The sequence below is a fragment of the Gopherus evgoodei genome, chromosome 19, assembly GCF_007399415.2.
Source record: "Gopherus evgoodei ecotype Sinaloan lineage chromosome 19, rGopEvg1_v1.p, whole genome shotgun sequence".
Lineage (NCBI taxonomy): Eukaryota > Metazoa > Chordata > Testudines > Testudinidae > Gopherus > Gopherus evgoodei.
The window spans coordinates 5,222,327-5,247,669 of NC_044340.1; the positions used below are offsets into that span (position 1 = coordinate 5,222,327).

Sequence of the window (25,343 nt, forward strand, 5' to 3'; positions counted from 1 at the left end):
GAGCGTTACCGCATAGAATGAGATCAGACCATTTATTGTTTAGAGACGTTCACAGTTTGGCTTTGGATTCCAGGCAAGGCCCTGCTCTGCCTCTGCCAAACCATAACGGGATGAACCTGCTGGCTCTTCACTGAATCCAGTCCTGGTTCTGCACAGAACCAGACCTTGGATCTGAGTCAGAACCTCCCTCAAGCAGCTGAACGGCCCAAGATCAGTCAAGCAGGTCAAGGCACAGACTTTGTCCCCCAATGGCTGGGGTTTTCCTGGAGCAGCTGAGACCACTGAACTCATCATCCCATTCTCCCATGAGGTAGACAGCACCGCACAGCAGCTAGGACCAGAGTCAGATGTCATCAGAGCAATGGTGGCTGCAGAGACAGGCAGCTCCACTCTCCTCTCACTTCTCTAGCGACTCTGGAATCTCCAGCTTCAGCCGCTTTAAAGTGTTTCTGAAGAAACGGGGCGGCCTGCAGACCAGGTGCAGCTCTTTGTCCCCGCAGGTCCCTGTGGGCAGGGTGAGCTGGTGGGCATGCAGGTGGAGAGGGAGGTGACGCACTTTGGCCTGTTCCAACCCCAGTCTCATCAGAGTGTTCTCGGGAAGCTTCTGCTCCAGGGAGAGAGAGCAAGAGAGAGAGCGCAAGATGGGTGAGAGCTGGTGCCCAAAGCCAGCCACCAACTGCAAACATAAGGCAGTGCCCCAGCCCCTACTGCCAGGGAGGGGTGAGAACAAGGCTTCTGCAGGTACAGCAAGCTGCAGGAGCATTAGAAACACCCATAGCCAGCCACTGCCAGACACCAACACAGTGTCCCAGGTACATGCTTGGGAGAGGGAACATCACAGGAGCCTTTGAGGTTACCCCCAATTCAGTTAAAGAGCACTGGGCTTAAGAATTAAGCTGACCATACGCTATCCGAGAGGAAACAGGACCTGAGAACTGCTTTAGGGGGAAGATCGCTCCCTCCCATCTCACCTAGGGTGAGGTGCTGCAGGATCTGGCTGGTGCAGAGAGGCCATGACACCTGCCTGCAGCATAACATCCCCTCCACCTCTTCTTGCCTAGGGAAAAGATGCCTTGGAATCTTTATGGTGACACCCCCAAGCTCCCAAAGAGAGAGATGCCCCAGGAGCTGGGCATTGCAACGGCAGCCATTCCCTCCTCCCCTAGAGATGATGGGACCTGCCTACTGCACATTTCCCCACCTCTTCTCTGGGGAGAGGTGCCTTGGGATCTTTGTGGTGGCGGAGGTGATGCCCCCCCAGGGAGATACCCCAGTATCTCTCTTGTTGTGGGAGAGTAACCCATCATGCTGTGGCTTCTCCCTGCCCCTGAGATATGCCATGAGGACACCTCCAGAATTTTCAGCTGGCAGGCTTGGGGCCTGGTTCCTGGATTCTACTCTGGGTTTGAGGCTCTGAGAAGAACAGGCGTCACCTGCCCGAAAGGGGTGCTGAAGATCCCAAACTGCTCTGAACTCCCTGGCCTGGAGAAGCCAGTCTCAGCAGGTTGTGGATGTGTAAAGGAAGTGCTGCCAGGGAAGGGTTAGCAACAGGCCTCACACCAGGCAGTGGAACCTTCCCTAGGGTGTGGGGTGCAGCAGGGACACGGGCCCATAACTCTGCAATTGTTCCCCTTCTGAGGGCCAGCAGCTCCCACTTCCTTCCCTTGCCATATCACCTCTTACCTGGGGTGCCAATTTGCTCCAATGTGCGTACTTGTGGTCTCCGAGGATTGGACACCCCAATCCATAGGCCAGGTGGACCCGGAGCTGGTGCTTCACTCCTGAGCACACAATAGGAGAGAGAAGAACCAGGCGTTAGAAGACAGCCTGGTGCCACCTGCCTGATCATGTGCCTGCTGCTTGCCCAGACTGACTGCCAAAGGAAGAGTGGGCATGGAGATTGCAGCCTGTCATTAGCCCCAGCAGCCAGAGAGGCCTGGATGCAAACAAGCACTCCAACTGACTGCTGGAGCAAAACCAGTTGGTCCCCACCGCACTAGGAATGCTCCTGATTGGCTGAATTGCAATCTTACCCAAAAGTCAGACTCGAATGCAAAGTCCTGAACTCCCAGAGACCCACAGGCTCAGCCTGAACCATTTCCCATCAAGCTCAGGCACCCGCTGTCACTATAGGAACCTTTACAGAGGCAGCACAGGAAGCACGTCAGGGGCTCTGGTTGCTAGCATATCCTAACAAACTGGGGTCCAAACGAGCCTTACCTGTGATTGGCTGGAGCTCCAGGAGGGAACAAGAAGGAGAGCTAGCCAGAATGCGGTACCGGGTCGCAGCACTGTGGGCATCTCTGTTCCGGCGCACTTTCACCATCTTCCCATTCTCGGGAGATATGCGGTAGTTCGGTGCCAGCGTCATCTGAAGCACAGAGAAGCCCGCACAAGGAAAAGAGGGTCACAAGAAATACACCTTGAGCGCTGTGAGGCCAGGGTAACAGCGCAGATGGCCTGGCTAGAGATTCACAGTGCTAAGCCCCAGCCGGTAGTACCGGAGCCCGGCTGGGAGGCAGCTCACTCACCTTATAGTGCGACTGGTGGCTCTCCACTTCCTTCTCCACAATGGGAATATCCACCAGCCCCTCCGAGGGGACTGGGAGCCCCACGCTGATCGTCCTGGGAAGAGAACACAGCTCAACAGGGCCCCACCCTAGCTCTCTGCACACAGCTGTCAGCTCTCTACAGGGTAGAGAGGCTAGTCTCCTCTATTCCATTAGCAATACTGCAGAGGTTTTGACCCTGCAACGGGAGGCTCTTCAGTGGGACAAATATGATCAGCCCTTCCAAAAAGCTGTAAAGTGCAGCTAGCTCCAAGTCCCCAGAAAGAGCTAACAAGGCTTTGGGATGCCAGCAATTACACGTGGAGATCTGAGCACCAGATTCGGAGCGCCCCCATCGCCTTTTCCCAGGCTCTGAGCCCCAGACTCACCGCTGGCTGCATGGAGTAAGATGCCCTTCCCACTCAACCTTTCTCCTTACTGTGTACAGGAGGGGAGAGGAGACAAGCCCCAACTAGTCCTGGGGAGCAGGAGATGGAAGATCGCTCTCCGGGCTGGAGCACAGCAGGCAACATTAGGCTACCAGGCCTAACAACTAATTGCTCATCTGATTCTCAAGCATGGCACAACCAATCCAGAGCAGATGGTGCTTCTATCACTCCCAGATGAGAGCATATAAGCATGTGATTAACAGGGGGCCTTTCCCCTCTAGGTCACAGGTTCAAACACAGCCCAAGTGGGTAGCGAGCCTCACCATGAGGGCTGTTCGTGGCGTACGTGAAGGAGCTGGCAAGTATCCAGCTTCTTCCCAGTGGGCAAATGCACTGCGCTGCAGAACCACCACTGGCACAAATCCCACCCCCATGCTGTCTCTATGAAAAGACCAAGGGCTGACTGGGCCATGGAGACTGGGCTACCTCTCTCCTTAGAAGGGGTCCTTTCAGGCTCCATAGGAAATCTGCACTGCTGCTGCCCATTCTAAGGCCTCAATCGGCTGTCAGGACAGAGCTCAGTTCACCTTTAAGAGGACAGATGTCCCTCTACACCTCACTCCAAACCACATACGAGCCTGTGCTCCTCCTCCCAGAAAACCTCTCGTACCAGTATTTCTTCTCCACCTGTCGCGTTTTGAAGAGGCACTGAATCCGATGTGCTGTGTCCTTGTCCCGTGCTAGCACCATCACGCCCGTCGTCTCCTTGTCCAGCCGGTGACACAGGTGCAGGGGTTCCGCTTTCATGCCATCCAGCATCTTGGCCAAAATTGGCAGCACATCGGTGATGCAATTCTGGATGCCAGGGCCACCTGAGTGATTGGAAGAGAAACAAGAACCAGATTAGCGACCCACGAGAATTCCCCTCAGAAGCGGTTTCCCCGGAGTGCAGAGCCAGCAAGGACAGGCTCTATCAGGGCCCCATGGAAAGAGCTTGATATTCCAATGTTCCTGTTGGAGACTCTGTTGCCACAAAGACACTTGTGAGCCTGCACATATTCCCTGGGAGATGCCCCCCCAGTTCTCACTCTGCCAGGCACCACTGGGAACCTTCAGAACTTTAACCCTGCGGGCCAGACACTCAAGAGTTCCCAGAGGAACCCTGGATTTACTCCAGGTGCCCACCTGAAGCAGAGCAATGCCAGGCAAGTTCACTCAATGACTGGCTCCTCTACCCACCATCAGAAGAGCTTCACAAGCACATTCCAGGTTAGACAGCAAGTTCTTTGGGGCAGGGATTGTGCCTATCTGTGGTAGTGCCATGGCCCTGATTAGGGACCTTCAGGCACTACCACAACAAAACAACAAACTTTCATTTTCCATTTCCTTTAGTGCCCATAAGTGCACCTCCTGCTAGGAGAGGCTGCGGCAGCCGAGTGCTCTCTAATGCCAGGTCTCCTGCATCATTCCCCTTAGCACAGCCTGCTGGGAGAGGCTGAATTGTCTGACAATCAGCATTGTGGGTGAAACATTCTCCTTTCCTCAAACTGAGATGTGACCCTAAGAAGATACACGCTGCTCTGTCCTTGGGACCAGATGTAGGAAGAAAATCCCCAGGCTAATCAGGGACGTTAGAGACAGAATACTGGGCTCACTTTACCCCATTCCCCTATTCCCCTGTGCAGCTCCCGCAGGAGGCTGTCTGGGGTACAGCTCCATTTCAAGTCTCTATTCATGAGCACAGCATGACCCAGGCTCAGTTCAGATCTATACAGCGATGAGCGCGTTGGCATGGCAGCAGAGATCCGAGTGGTATTTAGATACCTTTGGAGCTGAAATCCATTAGCGTTGTTTAACATAACATGAGGCCAGACACTGCTAAGCAAGAGAAGGCACCTTCAGGAGTTGGTGAAGCTGCTCTCACAGTAACTAGAATTGACTGACACACACTCCTAGCATTAGCCTATGTACTGCCCAGCACAGAGCAGCCTCCCTTGGCCCTCTCTCACCGTGCACAGGGAGGCCATAGGGTTTGTCAATCACCACAAGCTCTTCATTCTGGTATAGGATCCTGTGCTTCAGTTCCTTGGCCAGCACGTTGGGGTGAACCCGCTGCAGCTGCTTGCTGAGCTCGGACAGTTCTCGGACCCGCCTCAATACTGGGTTTTTAGGCTCCTGTGAAGAAAGAAAACGCTGTAAGTGGAGAAAGGATGGTCTCAGGTTAAGTAACAGGGATTTAGGAGACCAGCGTGCAATTCCTGACTCTGTTGCAAACTTCCTGTGAGACATTGGCAGTTCATGGAATGTCTCTGCCTCGGTATCTCCTCACCTCACCATGGTGTTTTGAGGAATCTCAAAACTGTGTGAGGCACAGTTACTACAGTGACAGGGCCGCAGACACTGCCCAATGGTCCTATCACAGAAGCCACCTCACTGGAATCTCACCTGGCTGGGAAAGATTTATCCCCAAATGTTTAAATTCCAGTGCGCTCTCAGTGCCTCACCACTTTATGTATGTTTCATCACCCACTGGATGCAGGCCTAGGAGCTCTGATGTCAGGCTGACATTTGACCCCGGCCGACAGCATCCAAGGAAGTAAGGCCAAGATTTCAAAGTAAGGGTATGAGCAGACCAATGACTGTAAAAATGGTACTCGCTGGTTCTGAAGAAGGGCCTCGGATTAATTTGAGTACGTTAGGTAATGCGAAGGGTCAGATGGACCCCATGCTGGCTGAGCCACGCAAGGCTTTTTGAGTTGTGAGTACAAACCCCTCAGAATGAAAACCGAGATCACATTGGGGTTTCGTCCGAATCAGGATTTAAAGGTGTGTTAGAAAGCTTTACCTAACTTGTTCTAGGGGTCCAATGCAGACAGAGAGTGTAAATTTTAACTCATAGAAAGCTAGGCTAACCCCAGGTCTTAACTTGACCCATTTAGTGCACCTTTTAAGTCTACATTGCCTTGTCTACACTAGAGTTTTAGAATGTTTTAGTTAGAACATGTCAACTAATATCCTGTAACCCCACACCTTTACTGTCTAGACTACACAATGCCTGTCTGATTGAAGCCAGGTCAACACTACAAACTTACATCAGTATAATTATGTTGCTCAGGGTGTGAAAAATCCACACTCCTTGAGCAATGTAGTTAAACCAACCTAACCCAGGTGCAGACAGCGCTGTGGCGATGGGAGAGCTTATTCTGTCAATACAGCTACCAGCTCTCACCGAGGTGGATTAACTACGCCAACGGGAGAAGCTCCACTGCAGTGCTGTACATGTAGACAAGCCTTGAGCGTGCAGGCAAGGAAAACAGCTTTTGAAGCTCTCTAGTTCCCTGTGCATTCAAAGGGAACTGGCATTTCTTGTGTCACATTGCACCAGATTCAGGATGGCAGTATTATGCTTGCACGTTAAATACAAATAATAATTATGAAGCATCTTCCTTTAACACAAAGGTTTGCAAGCTGTTGGTGCTTGCAGCACCGGCTGCTCATACGTTGGCTTTCATAATTTCTAACTACTAAATAACATTTAAAAAAATACAACAGCTAAACATACAATAAATACTTCTTTAATATGTGCTGCCCTGCTGGCAAGCTTATCCTCTGCCAATATTGGGCTTCCCTCCCCTTCTGTTTTGTTGTTATTCTCCCTTTATATCCCTGTTCTGTCTTTACTAGATCTCTCTTGCCTGGTTCAGTCTGAGGGACGGGATGTGGACTTGGCATCAGGGTGGTTGCACACTACTTGGGTAGTTTCTTCATTTGATTGTAATGTTTACTGCTGGGCCATTTGATGCCTATTTACAAGCAGCTGGTAAAGGCAGCAAAGAGAACAGGGTCTGATTCTGAGAGTTGGATTGCCAACTTTCTAATTGCAGAAAACTCAAGGCCCTTGCCCCATCCTGAGGACAGGTCCACTCCCCTCTGCCCCCATCACTCTCCTCCACCCTCACTCTCATTTTCGCTGCAACAGTTTGAACCTGGGAGATGGAACGTGTGATCCAAAAACCCTTCACCTCTCCAGGGAGGTATTTTAAACACTACTGTAAAATTAACTGCCCTCCCCCCCCATCCCGGCCCCCCCCCCAAGTGTCCCCCTCACAATGAGCGAGACTAAAGAGACTATTGCAGGAGCTTGATTTTTCTTGCCTTCACCCAACTGTCCTGGTAGGGAATCCAGTAGTGCTGCAGCCACTGACTGACACTTTCCCTACCTGACAATGAACTGTCTAAGAGAGGGGAAAAGTGATGCTGTTCCACGTTTAATGACTAATTACATTGTTTAAACGTATGCTTTAATAGACAACATATGCAATGTGGACAAATCGACGTTAACATTTCCTGACACTTACATTTAAATATATAAGCTTAATATTGTATTAATAATTCATTATAGCTCTTTAAAGTTAAGGTGAGAGTGCATAAAATGCACTTCATGCTGCAGAAACTGACCCCTCCCTATGTTACCATCCTGCTAACCAACAGGTTTTCTAGGGTTCTTCATTTCAAGTTGTCTCACCCGTACTGTGTCCCAAATTTGTTCCAAAGCAGTTTGAGAGGAAACGTTAGAAAGTCACACACAGCCCTTCGTTCGGGTCCAATGTTCCATATTACACCTCAAATCAATAAATATTGTCTTGCGTACACCAATAATAATGCAAAGATTGTACACTGTAATACAGTGTGTTATTTGTATATTAACTCTCAATTTCCAAGTTGGGGTGGGTGTGTCCACGCAGCAATCAAAGCTGGCTGCCTTGTCTGCTGATTAGGGCTTGCTGTCGGGCTGTGTTTGGGCTAGCTGAACCCCAAACTCTGAGACCCCCGGGGGGGGGAGGGACTCAGAGAGCCCAAATGTCTGCACAGTAACGTTCTGACCCCAGTCTGCTGAGCCATGCCAACAGGTTGTTTAATTGCAGTGTAAACATACCCCAGAGGGCTCAGATGGGCTGAAGCAGAGGCTCCCGGGTAGGAACTACTGGGGAAAGGAGCCACAAATCTGGAGCATCACCACAGGTCACTTGCGGAGTGCAGGGCCACCTAGCTGGGGTGGCTGTTAGGAAGAGCAGGATGGTGCTTGGGGCTGGGGATATGTGAGAGGGTTAGGGGTGTGAGAGCAGGGTGCAGGCTGGGGGGCAGCAGGGGGTACAGGCTCTGAGGTGGGGCCAGAAATGAGGGGTTCAGAGTGTGGGAGGGGGCTCTCGGCTGGGGCAGAGGTGTGGGAGGGGTACGAACTAGGGGTGCAGACTTTGGGGTGGGCCGGGCATGAAGGGTTTGGGGTGCAGGAGGGGGTTGGAACCAAAGGGGTTGAGGCGCAGGTTCCAGAAGGGAGTTTGGGTGCAGGAGGGGATTTGGGGTGCAGCTCTGGCTGGTCTGGTTCATGGGAATCCAGGAGGAGCTGACCTCAGGTGGCCCCTTAGCAGCAACACCAGCACTGTCCCAGCATTTCCCAGGGATGGAGGAAGCAGCAGCATGTCCAGCTCCTAGGCAGAAAAGCAGCCAGGGGCTGTGCGCGCTGCCCCCACCTGCAAGTGCCACAGCCCCCATTGGTCGCAGTGCCCCGGATTTGTACCTGTTGTGGCCTCCCAGCCAATGGGAGCTGCAGAGCCAGCGCTCAGGGAGGCACCTGCGGGCAGGGGCAGTGCATCGAGCCCCGCTGGTCACCCCTGTGCCTAGGAACAATTCATGCCACCACTTACTGGGAGCCACATGGAAGCAGGCAGGGAGACTGCCTCAGCCCCACTGCGGTCAACCGGACTTTTAAGTGGCCTGACCAGAGCAGCCAGGGTCCCTTTTCGACCAAGAGTTCCAACTGAAAACCAGACACCTGGCAACCCTGACTGAGAGGCACTGAACACCCACAATTCCCATTGGCTCTGGTAGGAGTTGCAACCACTCACCTTTAGAGGGCTAGCCTGAGCATTCTCTGAAAGGCCATGTCTACATCTAAAATTTTGCAGCGCTGGTTGTTACAGCTGTATTAGTACAGCTGTATAGGGCCAGCGCTGCAGAGTGGCCACACTTACAGCAACCAGCGCTGCAAGTGGCGTTAGATGTGGCCACACTGCAGCGCTGTTGGGCGGCTTCAAGGGAGGTTCGGGGAACGCGAGAGCAAACCGGGAAAGGAGACCAGCTTCGCCGCGGTTTGCTCTCGCGTTCCCCGAACCACCCTGCAAACCGCAGGGAAGGAGACCTGCTTGTTTGGGGAACGCGAGAGCAAACCGCGGCGAAGCTGGTCTCCTTTCCCGGTTTGCTCTCTCGTTCCCCGAACCCCCGAGCAAGCAGGTCTCCTTCCCTGCGGTTTGCAGGGTGGTTCGGGGAACGCGAGAGCAAACCACAGCGAAGCTGGTCTCCTTTCCCGGTTTGCTCTCGCGTTCCCCGAACCCCCCTGCAAACCGCAGGGAAGGAGACCTGCTTGCTTGGGGGTTCGGGAAACGAGAGAGCAAACCGGGGAAGGAGACCAGCTTCGCCGCGGTTTGCTCTCGCGTTCCCGGAACCACCCAGCAAACCTCAGGGAAGGAGACCTGCTTGCTCGGGGTTCGGGGAACGCGAGAGCAAGCTGGGGAAGGAGACCAGTTTGATTACCAGAGGCTTCCTCGGTGATGCTGGGATACCTGCTTATTCCACGGAGGTCAAGAAAAGCGCTGGTAAGTGTCTATACTTGATTACCCGCGCTGGATCACCAGCGCTGGATCCTCTACACCCGAGACAAAACGGGAGTACGGCCAGCGCTGCAAACAGGGAGTTGCAGCGCTGGTGGTGCCCTGCAGATGTGTACACCTCCTAAGTTGCAGCGCTGTAACTCCCTCACCAGCGCTGCAACTTTCTGATGTAGACAAGCCCACAATTCCCATTGGCTCTGGTAGGAGTTGCAACCACTCACCTTTAGAGGGCTAGCCTGAGCATTCTCTGAAAGCCTCCAGCACAGCATGCTACAGAACTATTAACCCCTCAAGGGTAGGGTTGCCAACTTTCTAGTCGCACAAAAACAAACACCCTAGCCCCACCCATTCCCTGAGGCCCCGCCCCAGCCTTATCCCTTCCCCGACACCCCAACCCCCCCTCACTACATTTCCCCCCCCTTGGTGGCTCACTCTCCCCCACCCTCACTCACTTTCAATGGGCTGGGGCAGGGCGCTGGGGTGTGGGCTCTAACTGGGGGTGCAGGCTCCAGGGTGGGGCCAAAAATGAGGAGTTCAGGCAGAAGTGCTAGAACAATTTTTATACTGGGGTGCTAAGACTACTGAAATAAATTGTAAAACCTTGCATATAATGGAAACCACTTCAAGCCAGGGGGTGCTACAGAACCTCCCACATCTCTAGTTCCAGCACCCATGGAGGGTGCGGGACGGGGCTCCACGCTGGGGCAGGGAGTTGGGGTGCAGGAAGAGATAAAGGCTGCGATAAGGGCTGCGGCAGGGGGTGCTGGCTCTGGGCTGGGACCACGGATAAGGAGTTTGGAGTGCAGGAGAGGCTCCACACAGTCACTGCTCTCAGGGCTGCCCAGAGGATTTAGGGGGCCTGGGGCAAAGTAATTTCAGGGGCCCCTTCCATAAAAAAAATTGCAATGCTACAGAATACAACCGACAGAGTGAGTATTCACCCACAAAAGCTCAAGTTAGTCTATAAGGTGCCACAGGATTCTTTGCTGCTTTGACAGATCCAGACTAACACGGCTACCCCTCTGATATTGAATACTATGTTCTTGTGGGGGACCCTGTGGGGCCTGGGGCAAATTTCCCCACTTGCCCCCCGGGCGGCCCTTACTGCCCCCCAGCTCCCATTGGCCGGAGTCAGTGTTCAGGGCAGGGGCAACATGCAGAGCCACATTGCGCCCCCCTGCCCAGGATCTGGCTTCCAGGGCGCAGCGCGGTGCCAGCCAGGACAGGTGGGGATTATCCTGCCTTAGCGCTGCAGCCCCCCGACCGGCCTTTAACAGCCCTCTAGGGTCCCTGGCAACCCTGGGGGCTCTGGCTCGGGGGCGCAGCCCAAACGCCGCGCGCAGCCTGCCGGGAGCTGTAGTAAGAGACTAGCACCCTGAGACACCGCAGTGCATGCCGGGAGCTGTAGTCCCCGATAGCTGCACAGCCTGCCCGGAGCTGTAGTAAGAGACTAGCACCCTGAGACACCGCAGTGCATGCCGGGGGCTGTAGTCCCCGATAGCTGCACAGCCTGCCGGGAGCTGTAGTAAGAGACTAGCGCCCTCAGACACCGCAGTGCATGCCGGGGGCTGTAGTCCCCGATAGCTGCACAGCCTGCCGGGAGCTGTAGTAAGAGACTAGCGCCCTGAGACACCGCAGTGCATGCCGGGAGCTGTAGTCCCCAGTACACCGCAGCGCATGCCGGGAACACTCGCCTCCTGTTTCTGTTCCTCACGCTTTTGGGCCCTCAGCTTCTCCGCCAGCTGCTCCGCGCTCACCGCGGCGGCTGCCCCGTGGGTGGTGGAGAAGGCCCGGAGGCTCTGACTCAGAGCGGGCGCAGGGCCCCAGAGGCGCAGCCCGATGCTCCCCAGCACTGCCATCTTTCCAGAGTTGTCAGCAGGGGGGAGGGGCCTCCAAGTGCCCCGCCTCCCCGCGCTCCCTGCGCGCGGATAAGGCGCCGAATCAGGAGAGTATGGCGTAAGCCTTCAGGGGGAAGGGCCAATGAGATTAGGCGATGGGCGGGGTTACAGAGAACTCACCCAATCGGTAGCGACAGTACGAGGAGATACCGATAGCCCCCAATGAGATTACGATGCAGTGCGGAGGAGGCGGGGCCACCAGCACGGCACCCAATGGGAGGAGAAAAGCCGGAGGTGGAATTTTTGGGGCCGAACGCCCAATGAAAGCCAAGCATGCGGCGGCGGTAGGCGGACTTTAACAGAGGACGGTCCAATAAGAACGGTGGATTTTGCGGCCTCCGGGGAAGTCCCGCCCCGCGATTTAAACGGCGGCGGAGCCGGCCGTTGGGAGTGGGCAGGAGCAGGTAACGGTCGATGGGGGCGGACGGGGCCGGCGTTTCTCGGGCACGGGCCAGGTACGGGGGGGAGGGGTCGGGGGGAGCTACGCGCCCCGCCCGGGGACTCGCCTACGGTCGGGACTGGAACGTGTCTGCCCTGATTCCCCCCCCCCCCGGCTGCTCGTGGGGGGGCGAGGGGCGGGCCCTGGCGCCCACCTTGTCCCGATCCCGCTCCTGGTGATGGACTGGGACCCCCTGTGTGCCTAGACTCACCGGGCACCCGGGACATCTCTCCCCCGCCCTCCAGTTCCCCAGATTTCAGCCTGGGGGGCGAGGGGGGGTCACCCCTGCGCGGTGCTGGTGATTCTGGTCTAGTCAGCAGAATCCTCTGCTCTTCTCTGCAGCCTCAAGCCCTTCACAGCCGGGGCAGGGGTAGAACCTCCTCCTCTGACAAGGTTAAAATGCAAGATGGTCCTCAACAGAGGTGAGACTGAGCCGCTCTGTTTCACCGCACTCTCTCAGGTACAGCACCAGTCTGGACCATGGCAGGAGATGTTCTGACTCCCCCAGCACCACTGACACCCTAGTGCAGACGGGACCTGAGATGATTCTGAACCGTAGCTCCAGCAGGGTGCTGACTGCCCTACGACCTTCTTATGAAACCTAAAACAAAGGTCTTGGCTACTTATGGTAATTAAACTAGCTCACCAAGGTCGAAGTTACACAGGGTTAGAGCCACTTGTCCCCATAAATCCAGGGCAATATTTAGAGGGGTATGAATGGAGCCAAATGTGTGGCTTCTTCCATTTATGTATGGCAAAAAACATCCAGCACAAGTTTAGAGTGAATAAGCTGTTTTATCTCTTATAGATCACTTTATGCATTGACAGTACTGAAATAAACCATCTGAAAGGGTGGGTTTTGGGTAAAACATGCACTGTTCTCCCTGACAGATTTGCATTGCTGAACATGTAGTTTCAGACTCAACCACTGCTGCATCCTCAAACTTTCAAATATTTAGTTATACTTTCCTGTATATATGACATTCCACTCCTTAAAATGGTCTCAGATGCTGTGATTGAATAGAGCAGGCTGCAGCCCTATAATCTTAGGAGTTATGAAACATAGCTTTTCAACAAACCAACATAGTGCGGGAGTAGTTTCAAGGCATATTCACATTCCTGGGTAGGACTGCCTTACAAGTGGACTGAAGTAAAGAAGTCCAATACAGAGAAATCAAGTCTCTCTCTATACTAGGATGCTGGTATTCCTAGGGCAGGATTGAGCTAGTTGAGGAAGAAGTCATAGTTCAAATGAATATAGTCCTATTGATGTCAATGCTAGTTTCTACGTGTGTGTAAGAAGGGAAGCAGTTGCAAGATTGCTTAGAGGATTGGTGCCTAAATTCCTTTAAAGACAGGATTGAGGGCCTGTAGTAGGTACTTTCCGCAATACCAGGTATTATACTTTTCACTCATTAGTGTGGCTCACTCCTTTAGGATTGTGGGCAGAACTTTCTTTAGAGTCGCATCAATTTCCTTCCAGTGCATCTCATCTAAAATTGTACTTTAATTACAGTGTCATGAAGGTGCTTGTTTCCTTCATAGGGAAAAAATAAAGCATTTGAAACAACTAGTAAAATTCATCTGATTGACTAATTTGGCAATCTCTAGTTTAAAACTGAAAAGTGTTTAATGATCTGGTTCAGAAATTAAGACATTGCCACATCCTGACATGGCCATCCTACTATTGCCTTTCAATTCTCCTGCAGTACAGGCTCTTCCTTTCCAAAATAATTTCTCCAGCCTTTCCTGCCATCCAGCCCACACTGTATTTATAACTGGGACAAGTGTTTCATCTGAAATTGTATCCTACTTGTTTCCAGAAAAAGCTGATTATTTCGGACATGATTCTTTTAGTTAACTTTCTTTCAAACTTCCTTGCTCCCTAGTTTCATGCTGACACTTTTAAGGTGCCTGGAGATAGTCTCCACGATCAGCACTGTTACCCAAAGCATTTACACTTACACAGAGCTGTGGCCATAGTAGCCTCCAACTATTTCGCCTTCCTCAACTACATAAAGCCTGTAGGAATGAAGGGGAAGGAACCTACAAAATTCATAGGTTCCTCCAAAGCACTTACGCATCCCGAAACCTGCCATATTTTCCACCTTTTGGGTACTATCCACCAAAATGCACTCTCAATGACAAACAGGAGCCTGGCAGCAGTTGCTGAGACAGCACTTTACTCAGGGAGCTGGCTGAAAAGGGATCCTGGCCAGGGTGCTAGCTGGTTCTCTCTGCAACTCTTCCATGTGCAAAGTGCTTAAGCAGAAAGTGCAGCATGAAAGGAAATAATGGTGTTTCTCACGCTAGTGCCCTGTGCACTTAAACAGTATAGTCTGGAGGTAAGGTAGCAGCTTACCCCCCTTAGAGTAGGGGTTCTCACTTTGCTAGTCTGGATCACACTAATACTGTCTCAACCACTTGTCCTCAGTTATATGGGGTACCACCTCTTCCATTTAATCACATGATATTCCTGTGGCAAATACAGCAATTGCTTGCATGGAAAAGTAATAGCTACTTTTAATGCATTTTAGCAGCTGGTAAAAAGGAGGCAAAACAAGTACCATATGCCCAGCATGTTTCATGGACCTGTTTGAGAACCTCTGCACTATATTATCGTATAACAATTATTGATTTCCAGGGGGCTATCCAAATATTTAAAAAGAAGTAGGTGCAGAATTGCACCATTAAAGGGATTCCTCTCCTCTGTGCCCTTCCTCCCACCCCCAAAATGTTTCCTTTCCTAAAATCCTAGGGGATCACCTCCACCCCTGTTATAACCTTAGTCCCAGATTTGGACCTTAGCGTCCAAAATATGGGGGTTAGCATGAAAGCCTCCAAGCTTAGTTACCAGCTTGGACCTGGTACTTGCTGCCACCACCCAAAAAATTAGAGTGTTTTGGGGCACTCTGGTCCCCCTGAAAAACCTTCCCTGGGGACCCCAAGACCCAAATCCCTTGAGTCTCCCAACAAAGGGAAATAATCCTGTTTCCCTTCCCCCCTCCAGGTGCTCCTGGAGAGATACACAGACACAAGCTCTGTGAAACTACACAGAGTGATTCCCCCTCTCCGTTCCCCAGTCCTGGGAACAAAAAGGACTTTCCTATTCCCCAGAGGGAATGCAAAATCAGGCTAGCCAATTCAACACACACAGACCTCCCCTGATTTCTTCCTCCCACCAATTCCCTGGTGAGTACAGACTCAATTTCCCTGAAGTAAAGAAAACTCCAACAGGTCTTAAAAGAAAGCTTTATATAAAAAAGAAAGAAAAAATACAAATGTTCTCTCTGTATTAAGATGATACAACACAGGGTCAATTGCTTAAAAGAATATTGAATAAACAGCCTTATTCAAAAAGAATACAAATCAAAGCACTCCAGCACTTATATTCATGCAAATACCAAAGAAAAGAAACCATATAACTTACTATCTGATCTCTTTGTCCTTACACTTAGAAACAGAAGATTAGAAAACAGAGCTACTTCTCCAAAGCTCAGAGACAGCAGGCAGACAGACAAAAGACTCAGACACACAATTCCCTCCACCCAAAGTTGAAAAAAAATCCGGTTTCCTGATTGGTTCTCTGGTCAGGTGTTTCAGGTGAAAGAGACATTAACCCTTAGCTATCTGTTTATGACAACCCCATCACTGAAAGATGGTCCTGCTTCTGCTATCAGGTGACAAGGTCTCATTTAGAGCTCTTGCACTCTGTGTCCATGCAGACTCGCTTGGCAGCTTGTCCTGGAACCTCACTATCTTTTTCTGCTGTGTCACTGTGGCCTCTCTTTGTTTCTAGGTGCTCCTCTTTGGCTGCTCCAGTCTCTTTCTCCCTGCAGTGTGGCAGCTCGATACGTCCCCTGCGAACAAAGTGATTGATCCGGGACTCCAAACCTTCGCACTTGGGACGAGCCAGCAAAGGTTTGTAAGTGCGGGCCTTCACCCCCTCGATGAAACTGCTGATCTGGTTGTGGACTGGGGGCTTCACCTCTCTCCAGAGGACCATTCTGTTCTTCTCTGGGCCTGTAACATACAAAAAAGTCAGATGCTAGAATCTCAAACAACCCAGGCTACTCATTTCAGGAATTAGCCTTTATCCCTACATAACTTTGATTTGTTAGGCATACTCTCAGAACAATTTTCCTACCTGTCCCTGTGGGTATGACAGCAGAGTCCAGCCCCTGTAACATGTTATATAACATGTGAGTTTTGACTGCATGATTGGCCCAGAGTTGCTGTAGATGAGTAACATTAAACTCCTGAACTTCTTGGTCGTAGATCCACTGGATATTTTCAAACTCGCAGTCATACAGAACCAGAGGAAATTCCACTGCCATGCTGCAGAGAGGAAAGGAGGAAACATTACCTAACCGTACACAGGCACAGTCAGCAGGAAGTTAAAACAAAATGATGCAGTGATCTGGGAAAAACCTAGAACATAAGACAGCAGATCCAATGTGATAGCACTGATTTCAGTGGAAAAGACAATGACTAGCTCACTGCTATCTTGTATAAGAGCTGTCAAGTCAGCAGCTCCTTGAACCTATGAGTAATGCTTACATTTTTACTAGGTCCTAAGGAATAAGACCCATCAAGAATTTCATGTTTCTTGCCTGAAGAGCCAAAGCTTAAGAAACTACTTTTCCTGTTGCCTCAGTGTTTAAGTGCATGTTTTGAAAATTAAGAGGGTATGTTAAGTAGCAGGCTGCCACTGGAAGCACTGTCTTCCATTTCACTCTAGACTTGATATTGACAGGCTGCTTGGATGTTGATAGGAAGCGTGACAGGGGTACTTAGGGCACTAGATTCAGAAACAGGGACTAAGATACATAAGTTCTTTGAGGTAAAATTCTGAGGATTTGTCTTGGTAATTCTTGCCTGTACTGTGGTTTTTGAGGGTTCTTCTCTACATCCAATAGCTCATCAATAATCTCTGGATTCTCCATCCTCTGTCCAATTAGCAAGAGGACTGCCATCATGCAACGGACTTGATGATAGAGAAATGCCTGGCCTGTGACTTCAAACTGGTACAGTTGGAAAGGGTCCTGTAGCCCAGGTTCCCCTCTTCTATCCACCAGCTGCACCTGCGCTGTGAGAATAGTCCTTTGGAAGTTTGTCACGCCATTGGCTACATCCATCTTGCACAAGTTCCGGAAGTCATGGGTCCCAACGTATTTTTGTGCCGCAGCATTCATGAGGGCCACATCTAAATCTGCACGAGGGAAAAAATAGCGATAGGTCCTCTTGAGGCAGCTGAATCTAGCACTGAAGCTGGGCTCTACAGGGGCCCAGGCCAACACACGTATGTCAGGAGGGAGCATCCGATTTAGGATATAGGTGTAGCGGATTTCGTTGGCAGAGCTACTGGTTTTGTCTTCCAAGCCACCCTCATGACCATTCATTTTCTTTCCCTCTGAAAGATTTGAGCGAAGGTCCAGGGAAATCACCTGTAGGATTGGAAAAAGGAGATTACACTCTGAATCCCTCAGGATAGGCAAAGCAAGCTTCCAATTACATTCACTTTTAAAAGAAACAAATTCAAGACCTCTGGAAGAGACACTAATCCTCTGGTGTGCTTTAATAACAAGACCTAGCAGTAGTCCCTATTGAAGTGTATAGTTGCAGCTGCTGGAGGTGGTTGGAGTGAGCTAACAGTTTGCTGCAAAGTTATCGATTTAGCGATAGACTAACAGCCCTCAAAGTCCTAGTAATCCATGGAATATATCGGTATCTTGGAGTACTTTCAACCTTGACTTGGAGGAAACACAATCTCAGATGGCAACATAGCTCAGTTCCATGGCTAACTCACTCCTTAATCTCAACAAGGGGGCCAATTTGTGGTGTTTTATATTTGTGGTGCCACTGGGCAAGCTACAGCCCGCAGGACCATCCTGCCCAGTCCCTGAGCTCCTGGCCTAGGAGACTAGCCCCTGGACCCTCCCCTGCTGTCCCTCTTCCCCCACAGCCTCAGCTCGCTCAATCCGCTGCCAGTGCAATGCTCTGGGCAGTGGGGCTGCAGAGCCTGGCATGACCCAGTGCTCTGTGCTGTGTGGTGGCGGCAGCATGGCCCAGGTCCAGCCAGGCGGTGCGGCTGTAGCGCTGCCAGCCACTGGTGCTCCAGGCAGGGAGCAAAGGGGGTTGGATAGAGGGCAGGGGGGAACAGGGTTGAATGGGGGCAGGAGTCCTGGGGGGGGGACAGTCAGGAAGGAGAGGGGGGTTGGATGGCAGCAGGGGACAGGGAGAAGGGGTGGTTGGATGGGGCAGGAGTCACAGGGGGGGAGGGGGGCTGTTAGAAATGAGAGGAGGAGCTGGATGGAGCAGCAGGGGTCCGGGGCCAGTCAGGAGACAGGGAGTGGAGGTCTGTGGATGGGGCAGGGGTCCCGACGGGGCGGAGAGGGGGGAGATAGGGGAGGGGATTGTGGCCCAGCCCTCCACCTCCTAACTGGCCCTCCATACAATTTACAAAACCCGATGCGGCCCTCAGGCCAAAAAGTTTGCCTGCACCTACACTAGGCACTGGGGTCAGATCAACTTATTGGTAGATTGTGGCTAGTCTACATGCAAACAAAAGCTGCTTTTGGCCCTTATCAAGAAGGTTTGGGTTCAAACCACTGACAGAAGTGGGGCTTTTACCCATAGACATGACAGTATACTGCTCTGTTCTGACCGAAGTGTACAGTGGGGCTAAAGTCTTGTCTAAATACAGTTGTACTTTTAACTATACCAATATTGTTACAGTGGTAGAGTCCTCCTAGCGTTCAGGTAATCATATTGGTTTAAAGGTGCTTTCTCACCTTCTCCAGTGGAATAGCTATACTGGTAAAATTGCTTCCACACCCCTAGGTTATGCTGAGTTTACTCATTAGTTAAAAATCCCACACTCCTAACCATAGTAGTTATCCAGTACAAAGGCAGCATGTAGACAGGACTGAAGTCAACTGGACACCGTTCTGATTAGTTTCAAAAGGGGGTTTTTTGTTTTTAAAGGAATAGGAATTTAACCAAATCAATGACTGTTGGGGATACTTGGTGCAGTTGTAATTTTGCTTAGCGTTGGTTGTTCTAAGTTTCACACTAATGGCTTGTCTACATGGGGAAATAGCCGAGAACAGCTATTCTGCCGTTGCTTCTTGTGTGGACACCTCATTCCACAATAAGAGTGCCTTTGTGCTGAGTGAGTCTCCATGCAGGGAGTTACTACAGAAGAGCACTGCACTTTAAAGTCACACCCTCACTTATTTCACAATAGCTTCTCCAGGTAGACAAGTCTTATGTGTCTTCTTGATTAAATGCATTGCTGAGCACAAAGTTAACTATAGGCTCTCTCTGCAGTGTGTCCTTTTACATACTAGGACAGCTTCTTACCATGTTCATTTTCAGATCAGAGGGAAAAATTAGAATCTTTTTAGATTGGTCGAATGTTTTTATCCCCTACGCTTGACACCGGCTTTGTCATAAAGCCTGTTGAATTATCCTAAAGGACTGTACACCCTCCACCTAGGTTTCACAGCGTAATTAACGCAGAATCTCTCATATCTGCAAGAACTGGGAGAACCGGCAGCCTCAGGCACTGACCTGTCCAAATGCACTGACCCCCTTGTCTGTCCGTCCACAGCGATGATAATTGGATGTCTGCCTATTGTCTACCAGCCGGGTCTTGCTTAGCGCCTCAAACAGTTTTTCTTCAATTGTGTTGTTGGTGTTCTCCTGGCTGGCAAAGCCCTGGTAACCCCAGCCCAGGTAGGCGATCTTCAGTGCCACATGTCTCCGGCCATAGGCACTAAAATCAAATGGCCGCTGCTGGCGTTTCTTCGTTTTCCCCAGTGCTGAAGGGTTGCTTTTTATGGCAGTGCCCTCCTTGCCCTCCAAGAGTTTCTCTTGCAGTCTCTTCACTTCTTCTTCCAGTTCTTGCACCCTCTTCAGTAGTCCCTCTCCTTTATCTTTCTCCGCACCCATTTCTGCCATACTGAGAATTCTTGTGACTTATCCCAGTTGGGAGACAGTGGTAGCTCCTTGGTGTCTGCGGAAGGGAGAGTAAGGAGATAAGCAAATCTGAGGGTACGTCCAGACTACCCGCCGTATCGGCGGGTTAAAATCGATTGCTCGGGGATCGATATCGCGTCTCATCTAGATGCGATATATCGATCCCCGAGCGCGCTTATATCGATTCCGGAACTCCAGCAACCCTAACGGAGTTCCGGAATCAACAGGGAGAGCCGCGAACATCGATCCCGCGTGGTGTGGATGGGTGAGTAATCCGATCTTAAATATTCGACTTCAGCTACGTTATTCACGTAGCTGAAGTTGCGTATCTAAGATCGATTTCCCCCCCCCCCCCAGTCTGGACCAGCCCTGAGTGTCTCTTTACTTCCTGTTAGATTTAGTATAAATCCGCTCTGAGAATTTACTTCACATACTGGCTTTGGCTTTCTAACATTCCTTAGTGCCCTACATTTCCCATGTTCTGACCTAGCATATGGCTGGCTGGGCTTCGCTGTGACAGCTTTTCCTTTTTCAGTGCAATTAATCCTTTCAATGCTTCTAATCTCACGTCCCTCATTCCATTTGCTGTTATAACATCAGATCTACTGCATAGGCCCAGTCACATCTATACCAAGCTTTCATGTAGTCTTTTGAGGATCTGTACAGAGCTGCCAAGCAACAATCCTCATTTTCAACAGCCCCCTGACTCTACTAGCATCAGCACGTGAGGCAACTTGTTAATGTCTGTTATTAGTCTTACGGAACCATCTGTTGTAATGTCATCTTTCCTTCAAAAGAGCTTCTTGACACACTATTAAAGCTCAAGTTTTCAAAGCTGTCTAATGGATTTGGTGCCCAGTTGCTCTTAGAATTAATGTGAATTAGGTATCCAGATTCCCAGCCTAAATGTTCCCCAGCTTGGCTTCTGCTGTGGACTGAAGTCTTGTAGTATGCAATTCAACTGCAGTCTCCAGCTTTGCCTTAGGTACGACTCTGGTATCAAGATGACCTCCTGGGGTGGGCCTTTCCATTATCTGTGCTAGTAAAACATTTCTAGGGTGCCCCCTTGGAGTTAGCACAGCTAGTAAATAGTTGTTTAATAACTGTTCTTGCTCACACAAGGCAGAATCACACTAGAAAATGTTACTGATACTTCCCCCCCAAGTTTAGACAAAGTATTCTGCCTCATACTTAGCTATTACCTTAGTAACTGTCCCTTGTGCTAGGATAACTAAGATATTACCCCTTTGCTGTTTGAATATCACTGCAAATTCTTATATGGCACAATTCTAATATTTGCTTCAAAAGGGACACTGGGGCATGACTACACAATAGGTAGCTATTTGCATCTGACATATAAACGCATCTGTAGAGAAGTATCATTCAAAGTGAGGGGTAAATTTGGGGATCCATAAAGGATTCTGATTGCACTACTCTTTTCAGTTTCACTAGCTCTTACTCATTTGTTTAAATCCCTTTTTCGCATTCAGATGGTCACTGGTAAGTGGTCTAGAGTCTGATTTAATATTCACTAACTATCTTTTCAGTGGTAGCCGTGTTCGTCTGTATCAGCCAAAAAGAAAAAATATGGTCTTGTGGCACCTTAGAGACTAACAAATATATTTGGGAAAGCTTATGCCCAAATAAACTTGTTAGTCTAAGGCGCCACAAGGACTCCATTTTTTGTTTGTGCTAAGTATCTTTTGTATCTCAGTCAGTTCATATGTACTAAGAACTTAATTACAATTTACTCTTGCAGAATAAGTGACAATCAATCCAGCCTAGGTGAAATCATGGAGGCACCAATAGGACCAGATCGGTACAGATGGGCCACTATGAACCATAAAGAGCGGCTGGCAGCAGCCGCTATGGCCCTCACCCAACTTTGTGTAGAGCAAGGAGATGGAGATAGGTTCCTCTCAGGCTGTGCTCCAGCCCAGTATGACCCCTACAGTAAAGCATCTGTGACTTCTGGGATCAGGCCATCTCTTCATCTGCTGATGCGGCACCACCAGGCAGAACACAGCATGCAACCAGAGACCCTCTCAGAGGGACCTAGAGGACCCAGGAAGCTAGTGATGAAGAGGAAAGTTCTGAGGCGGATGCCTGATGGAGAGGTACATGTGTCGGATGAATCCGTCACCAGTGAACCAGAAACCAATGCTGAAAGTGACCCTGAGATCTCAGACCTGAGACAGAGACGGCTCCATCTACACCCCTACCAAGAAGACACTGCATCAGAGGTGGAAAGCGAGCCGAAACACAGTTCCCATGGGAAGTTTTACTTGGCTCTTCCTCGTCGCAGTGGCTCTCATGGAGACCCCCCATTTCTTCCTAGGGATTGCCATGGTCAGGGCTCTCCAGTTTATGAACAAGACTTGATCATGGCTGGACAACCAAAATCCTTCATTCCTCCAAGATTAGAGCAGCAAGGCCGTAATCGTGGGAAGATTGACCGGGTAGCCCGGTACTTTGAGTATAAGCGGGACTGGGATTCATTCCGGATACCAGGGGAGGATCACAGGAAGGAATTACGCTGGGGCATTCGGGAACAGATGCTCTACAAGCCCGACCTCCCAACCAGGTCTCAACACATCTATGTCCCCAACAACTACCTGGTGCCTACAGAAAAGAAGAGATCTGCCCTGCGCTGGGGGGTGCGCTGTGACCTGGCAAATGGCCTCATTCCCAGAAAGAGCTCCTTTCCTTCATAGTTATCTAGAGTCTCATCAACGCCCCCATCCACAGGACTATCCATCCCTTAGTGCCAATCAGAGATCTACCTGCTCTGTGCAGGCACACTGCATCATTCTTAACTGTTTGTTCCTTCTAGAGATCTCGAATAAGTCAAGCTGACTCTAAAATTTCATTTGTGCTTCTAGACAAAGGAGGCTGATTGTGGTAGAAAACAGTGTTACCTGCCAGCTTCCTAAATATTTGTATTGAAATGCATCAGTTGTAGGCCAGTTGCCTGCCTATTAGCAAGACCTGCAGAGTTTCTCCTTGAGAAGACTATTGTTTCAGAAGCTGGTCAAAGTGGATATAATGAAAATAACCTACAGGAATCTTCTATGCTCATGGGAATAACCAATATCACTAGTTCTATTTTTTGCCCCCCCCCCCCTTTTTTTTTTTTGCGCTCTTGCTCCTGTGGATGACTTGCTGTGATGCTACTGATGTTTTATTTATGGCTTCTGGGTGATGCATTTATTTTAATAAAGTGTGTGAAAGGATCTGCTGTAGTTCTGTGGATTAATTAGAAACACTTCTGATCAGCTTAAGATAGAACTTTCTTAACAGGTCTAGGGCAAGTAACTATTCCATGCATTTGTCTATGCCTTTACATTCATAGGCCTTGTCTACACTGCAGAGTGTTGTCACCAAGAGTGGCACTGCAGTGCCTCCATGAGGCTTTTATATTTTTAAGAGGCAGCTATCTGCCACTTTGTTGCCCAGGCACTTTCTGTAAATGGAAGCATTTGCCATGGTGTCCTTAGCCAGCCCAGTACCAGAATAATTTGTCTCAGTCTATAAAGGTCTTTGGGATCCAGTGGGATGGAAGGGGTTAGAACTTAATATATTATTTCATTGTATAAAATGTGTCTATCCAGTGTTCTGGGGTGCCCCATGGTTCACAGGATAGAACAACTAAGTGAAGAAATCTAGGTTCTGTGCCTGGCTCTGCCACTGACTTGCTGTATGACTTTGGGCCTCAGTTTCTCCATCTGTAAGACAGGGATACTGAAAATGCTTAGTAACCGCAGATCAGAGAGTGCCACAGCACTGTGTGTTGTTCAGCACAAACTCACACATCCTATGCACTAAAGTCAAAAAAGCCCACCCCACCTCAGTAGAAATATCAATTCCCTCGGCCGCCTACTGTGAAAGAGAAGGCCTCTAGCCCTCCCAACCCCCTGACTTTTTCCAGCCAAGGAAGGGATCCTTGCAAAGCAAGATCGCTCGCTAAGAACACCCTCTCCGCCGCACCGCACCCCACCACCCCTCCTTTAACCCTGGAGGCTGTTAGCTCCCTACTGCTGCCACTGCACTTCCCGAGGAGCGATCGTTCCCGGTCTCATGCTGCCTTGGACCCGAACCCCAGGGAGGCCCCATGGAGAGAGCGAGGGTTTCAAGCCTGCCCCATTTCTCTCCCTGGCGGGATCGGAGAGAGCGGATCCTGCATTGCCAAGTGACACCGTGCCAGGCAAACCAACCTCCCCGGCAACGCGGCGCCTACCTCTACAGCAGATCGGCCCCGACTCCAGCCGCCCACTCCCGGGAAGGGCCGGGGCGGCGGGTCACGTGCGCGCTGCTTTCCGCGTTCCCTGCAGGAAATGACATTTCCGCTCCCTCCCCCCATGCTCTGCAGGAGGATCATGGGAAATGTAGTTCCGGCCCCACGTGGGCCACAGTCCCTCATTTCCAGCGAGGGGCTAAGGGGTTTTTTTTTTGCAATGTGAACGCTGCCTAGGCAGACTCTCCCCCATCCGCAGGGAGACTCCCGCAGTTCTGTGCTGCTTCCAGGACGCGTTGGAGGCGTCTTTGCCCTTCTCGGGGACGTTTACAAATAATCACCATCATGTCGGTGTGAAATCCTCCTTCAGAGACCCCTCTGGAGCCAGCCTCTGCTGTAGAGGAGAGAGGGATTTTTCATGATTCATCACGATTGGCACTGACTGTGCTTTTCAGCCAGAGACCAAAAAGCATTGTACAAAGGCAGACAAAGTCATATTGTTCCCAAGTGAGTGTGGAGCTTTCAGGCCCGATTTTCGGAGGTACAGGCCAGCATACCCATGACTCTAGTGGGCGTTGCAGGTAGTGAGCACATCTGAAAACCAGAGGGGAGTCAGGGAACAAGGGGGGGTTGGATGGGGCAGGAGGTCCTAGAGGGGGACATTAGGGGGTAAAAAGCAGGGGTGGGGGGTGGATAGGAGACAGGAGCTGGGGCATGCCTGGCTGTTTGAGGATCGATAGCCTCCCCTAACCCACCCTCCATACAATTTCCAAAACCCTCAGGCCAAAAAGTTTGCCTGCCCCTGCCCTAGTGACTTGTCCAAGGAAGGCCACACAGCCAGTCAGTGGCAGAGCTGGGATTAGAAACTAGCTATGGTGACTCCCAGTTCTGTGCAGTAACCACTAGACCACACTGCCTCCCATGGTTTAAGCCAGGGGTTCTCAAACTGGGGATCGGGACCCCTTAGGGGGTCACGAGGTTATTACATGGGGGGGTGTCATGAGCTGTCAGCCTCCACCCTAAACCTCACTTTGCCTCCAGCATTTATAATAGTATTAAATATACCAAAAAGTGTTCTTAATTTATAAGGAGGGGGGGTCACATTCAGAGGCTTGCTATGTGAAGGGGTTGCCAGTACAAAAGTTTGAGAACCACTGGCTTAAGCTATCACTCCACAGGTTGT

At 50.6% G+C, this 25,343-nt stretch overlaps 3 protein-coding genes across 4 annotated transcripts; 1 reads left to right on the plus strand and 2 right to left on the minus strand.

Moving 5' to 3' along the window:
- Positions 1–18: 18 nt before the first annotated feature.
- RPUSD4 (RNA pseudouridine synthase D4) lies at positions 19–11,500 on the minus strand. 2 transcript variants are annotated; one of them, XM_030538343.1, is made up of 7 exons: positions 11,301–11,500; positions 4,948–5,113; positions 3,609–3,810; positions 2,532–2,625; positions 2,221–2,371; positions 1,684–1,781; positions 19–604 (listed from the first exon to the last, which is right to left on the minus strand). In XM_030538343.1, exons 1-7 carry the CDS (start codon positions 11,463–11,465, stop codon positions 398–400), a joined length of 1,083 nt encoding a protein of 360 aa, XP_030394203.1. In that variant the 5' UTR covers positions 11,466–11,500; the 3' UTR covers positions 19–397. The 2 variants fall into 2 exon arrangements, with proteins under 2 accessions (XP_030394203.1, XP_030394204.1); XM_030538344.1 differs by lacking the exon at positions 11,301–11,500 and adding an exon at positions 9,828–9,939.
- Positions 11,501–12,767: 1,267 nt separating this feature from the next.
- PUS3 (pseudouridine synthase 3) lies at positions 12,768–24,268 on the minus strand. The gene is made up of 6 exons (XM_030538323.1): positions 24,164–24,268; positions 19,519–19,963; positions 16,822–17,390; positions 16,091–16,281; positions 15,588–15,966; positions 12,768–14,715 (listed from the first exon to the last, which is right to left on the minus strand). Exons 2-5 carry the CDS (start codon positions 19,906–19,908, stop codon positions 15,635–15,637), a joined length of 1,482 nt encoding a protein of 493 aa, XP_030394183.1. The 5' UTR covers positions 19,909–19,963; positions 24,164–24,268; the 3' UTR covers positions 12,768–14,715; positions 15,588–15,634.
- On the plus strand, positions 15,782–23,159 carry HYLS1 (HYLS1 centriolar and ciliogenesis associated). The gene is made up of 2 exons (XM_030538324.1): positions 15,782–15,864; positions 21,686–23,159. The coding sequence occupies exon 2, from the start codon at positions 21,720–21,722 to the stop codon at positions 22,638–22,640; it is 921 nt and encodes a 306-aa protein (XP_030394184.1). The 5' UTR covers positions 15,782–15,864; positions 21,686–21,719; the 3' UTR covers positions 22,641–23,159.
- Positions 24,269–25,343: the final 1,075 nt, after the last annotated feature.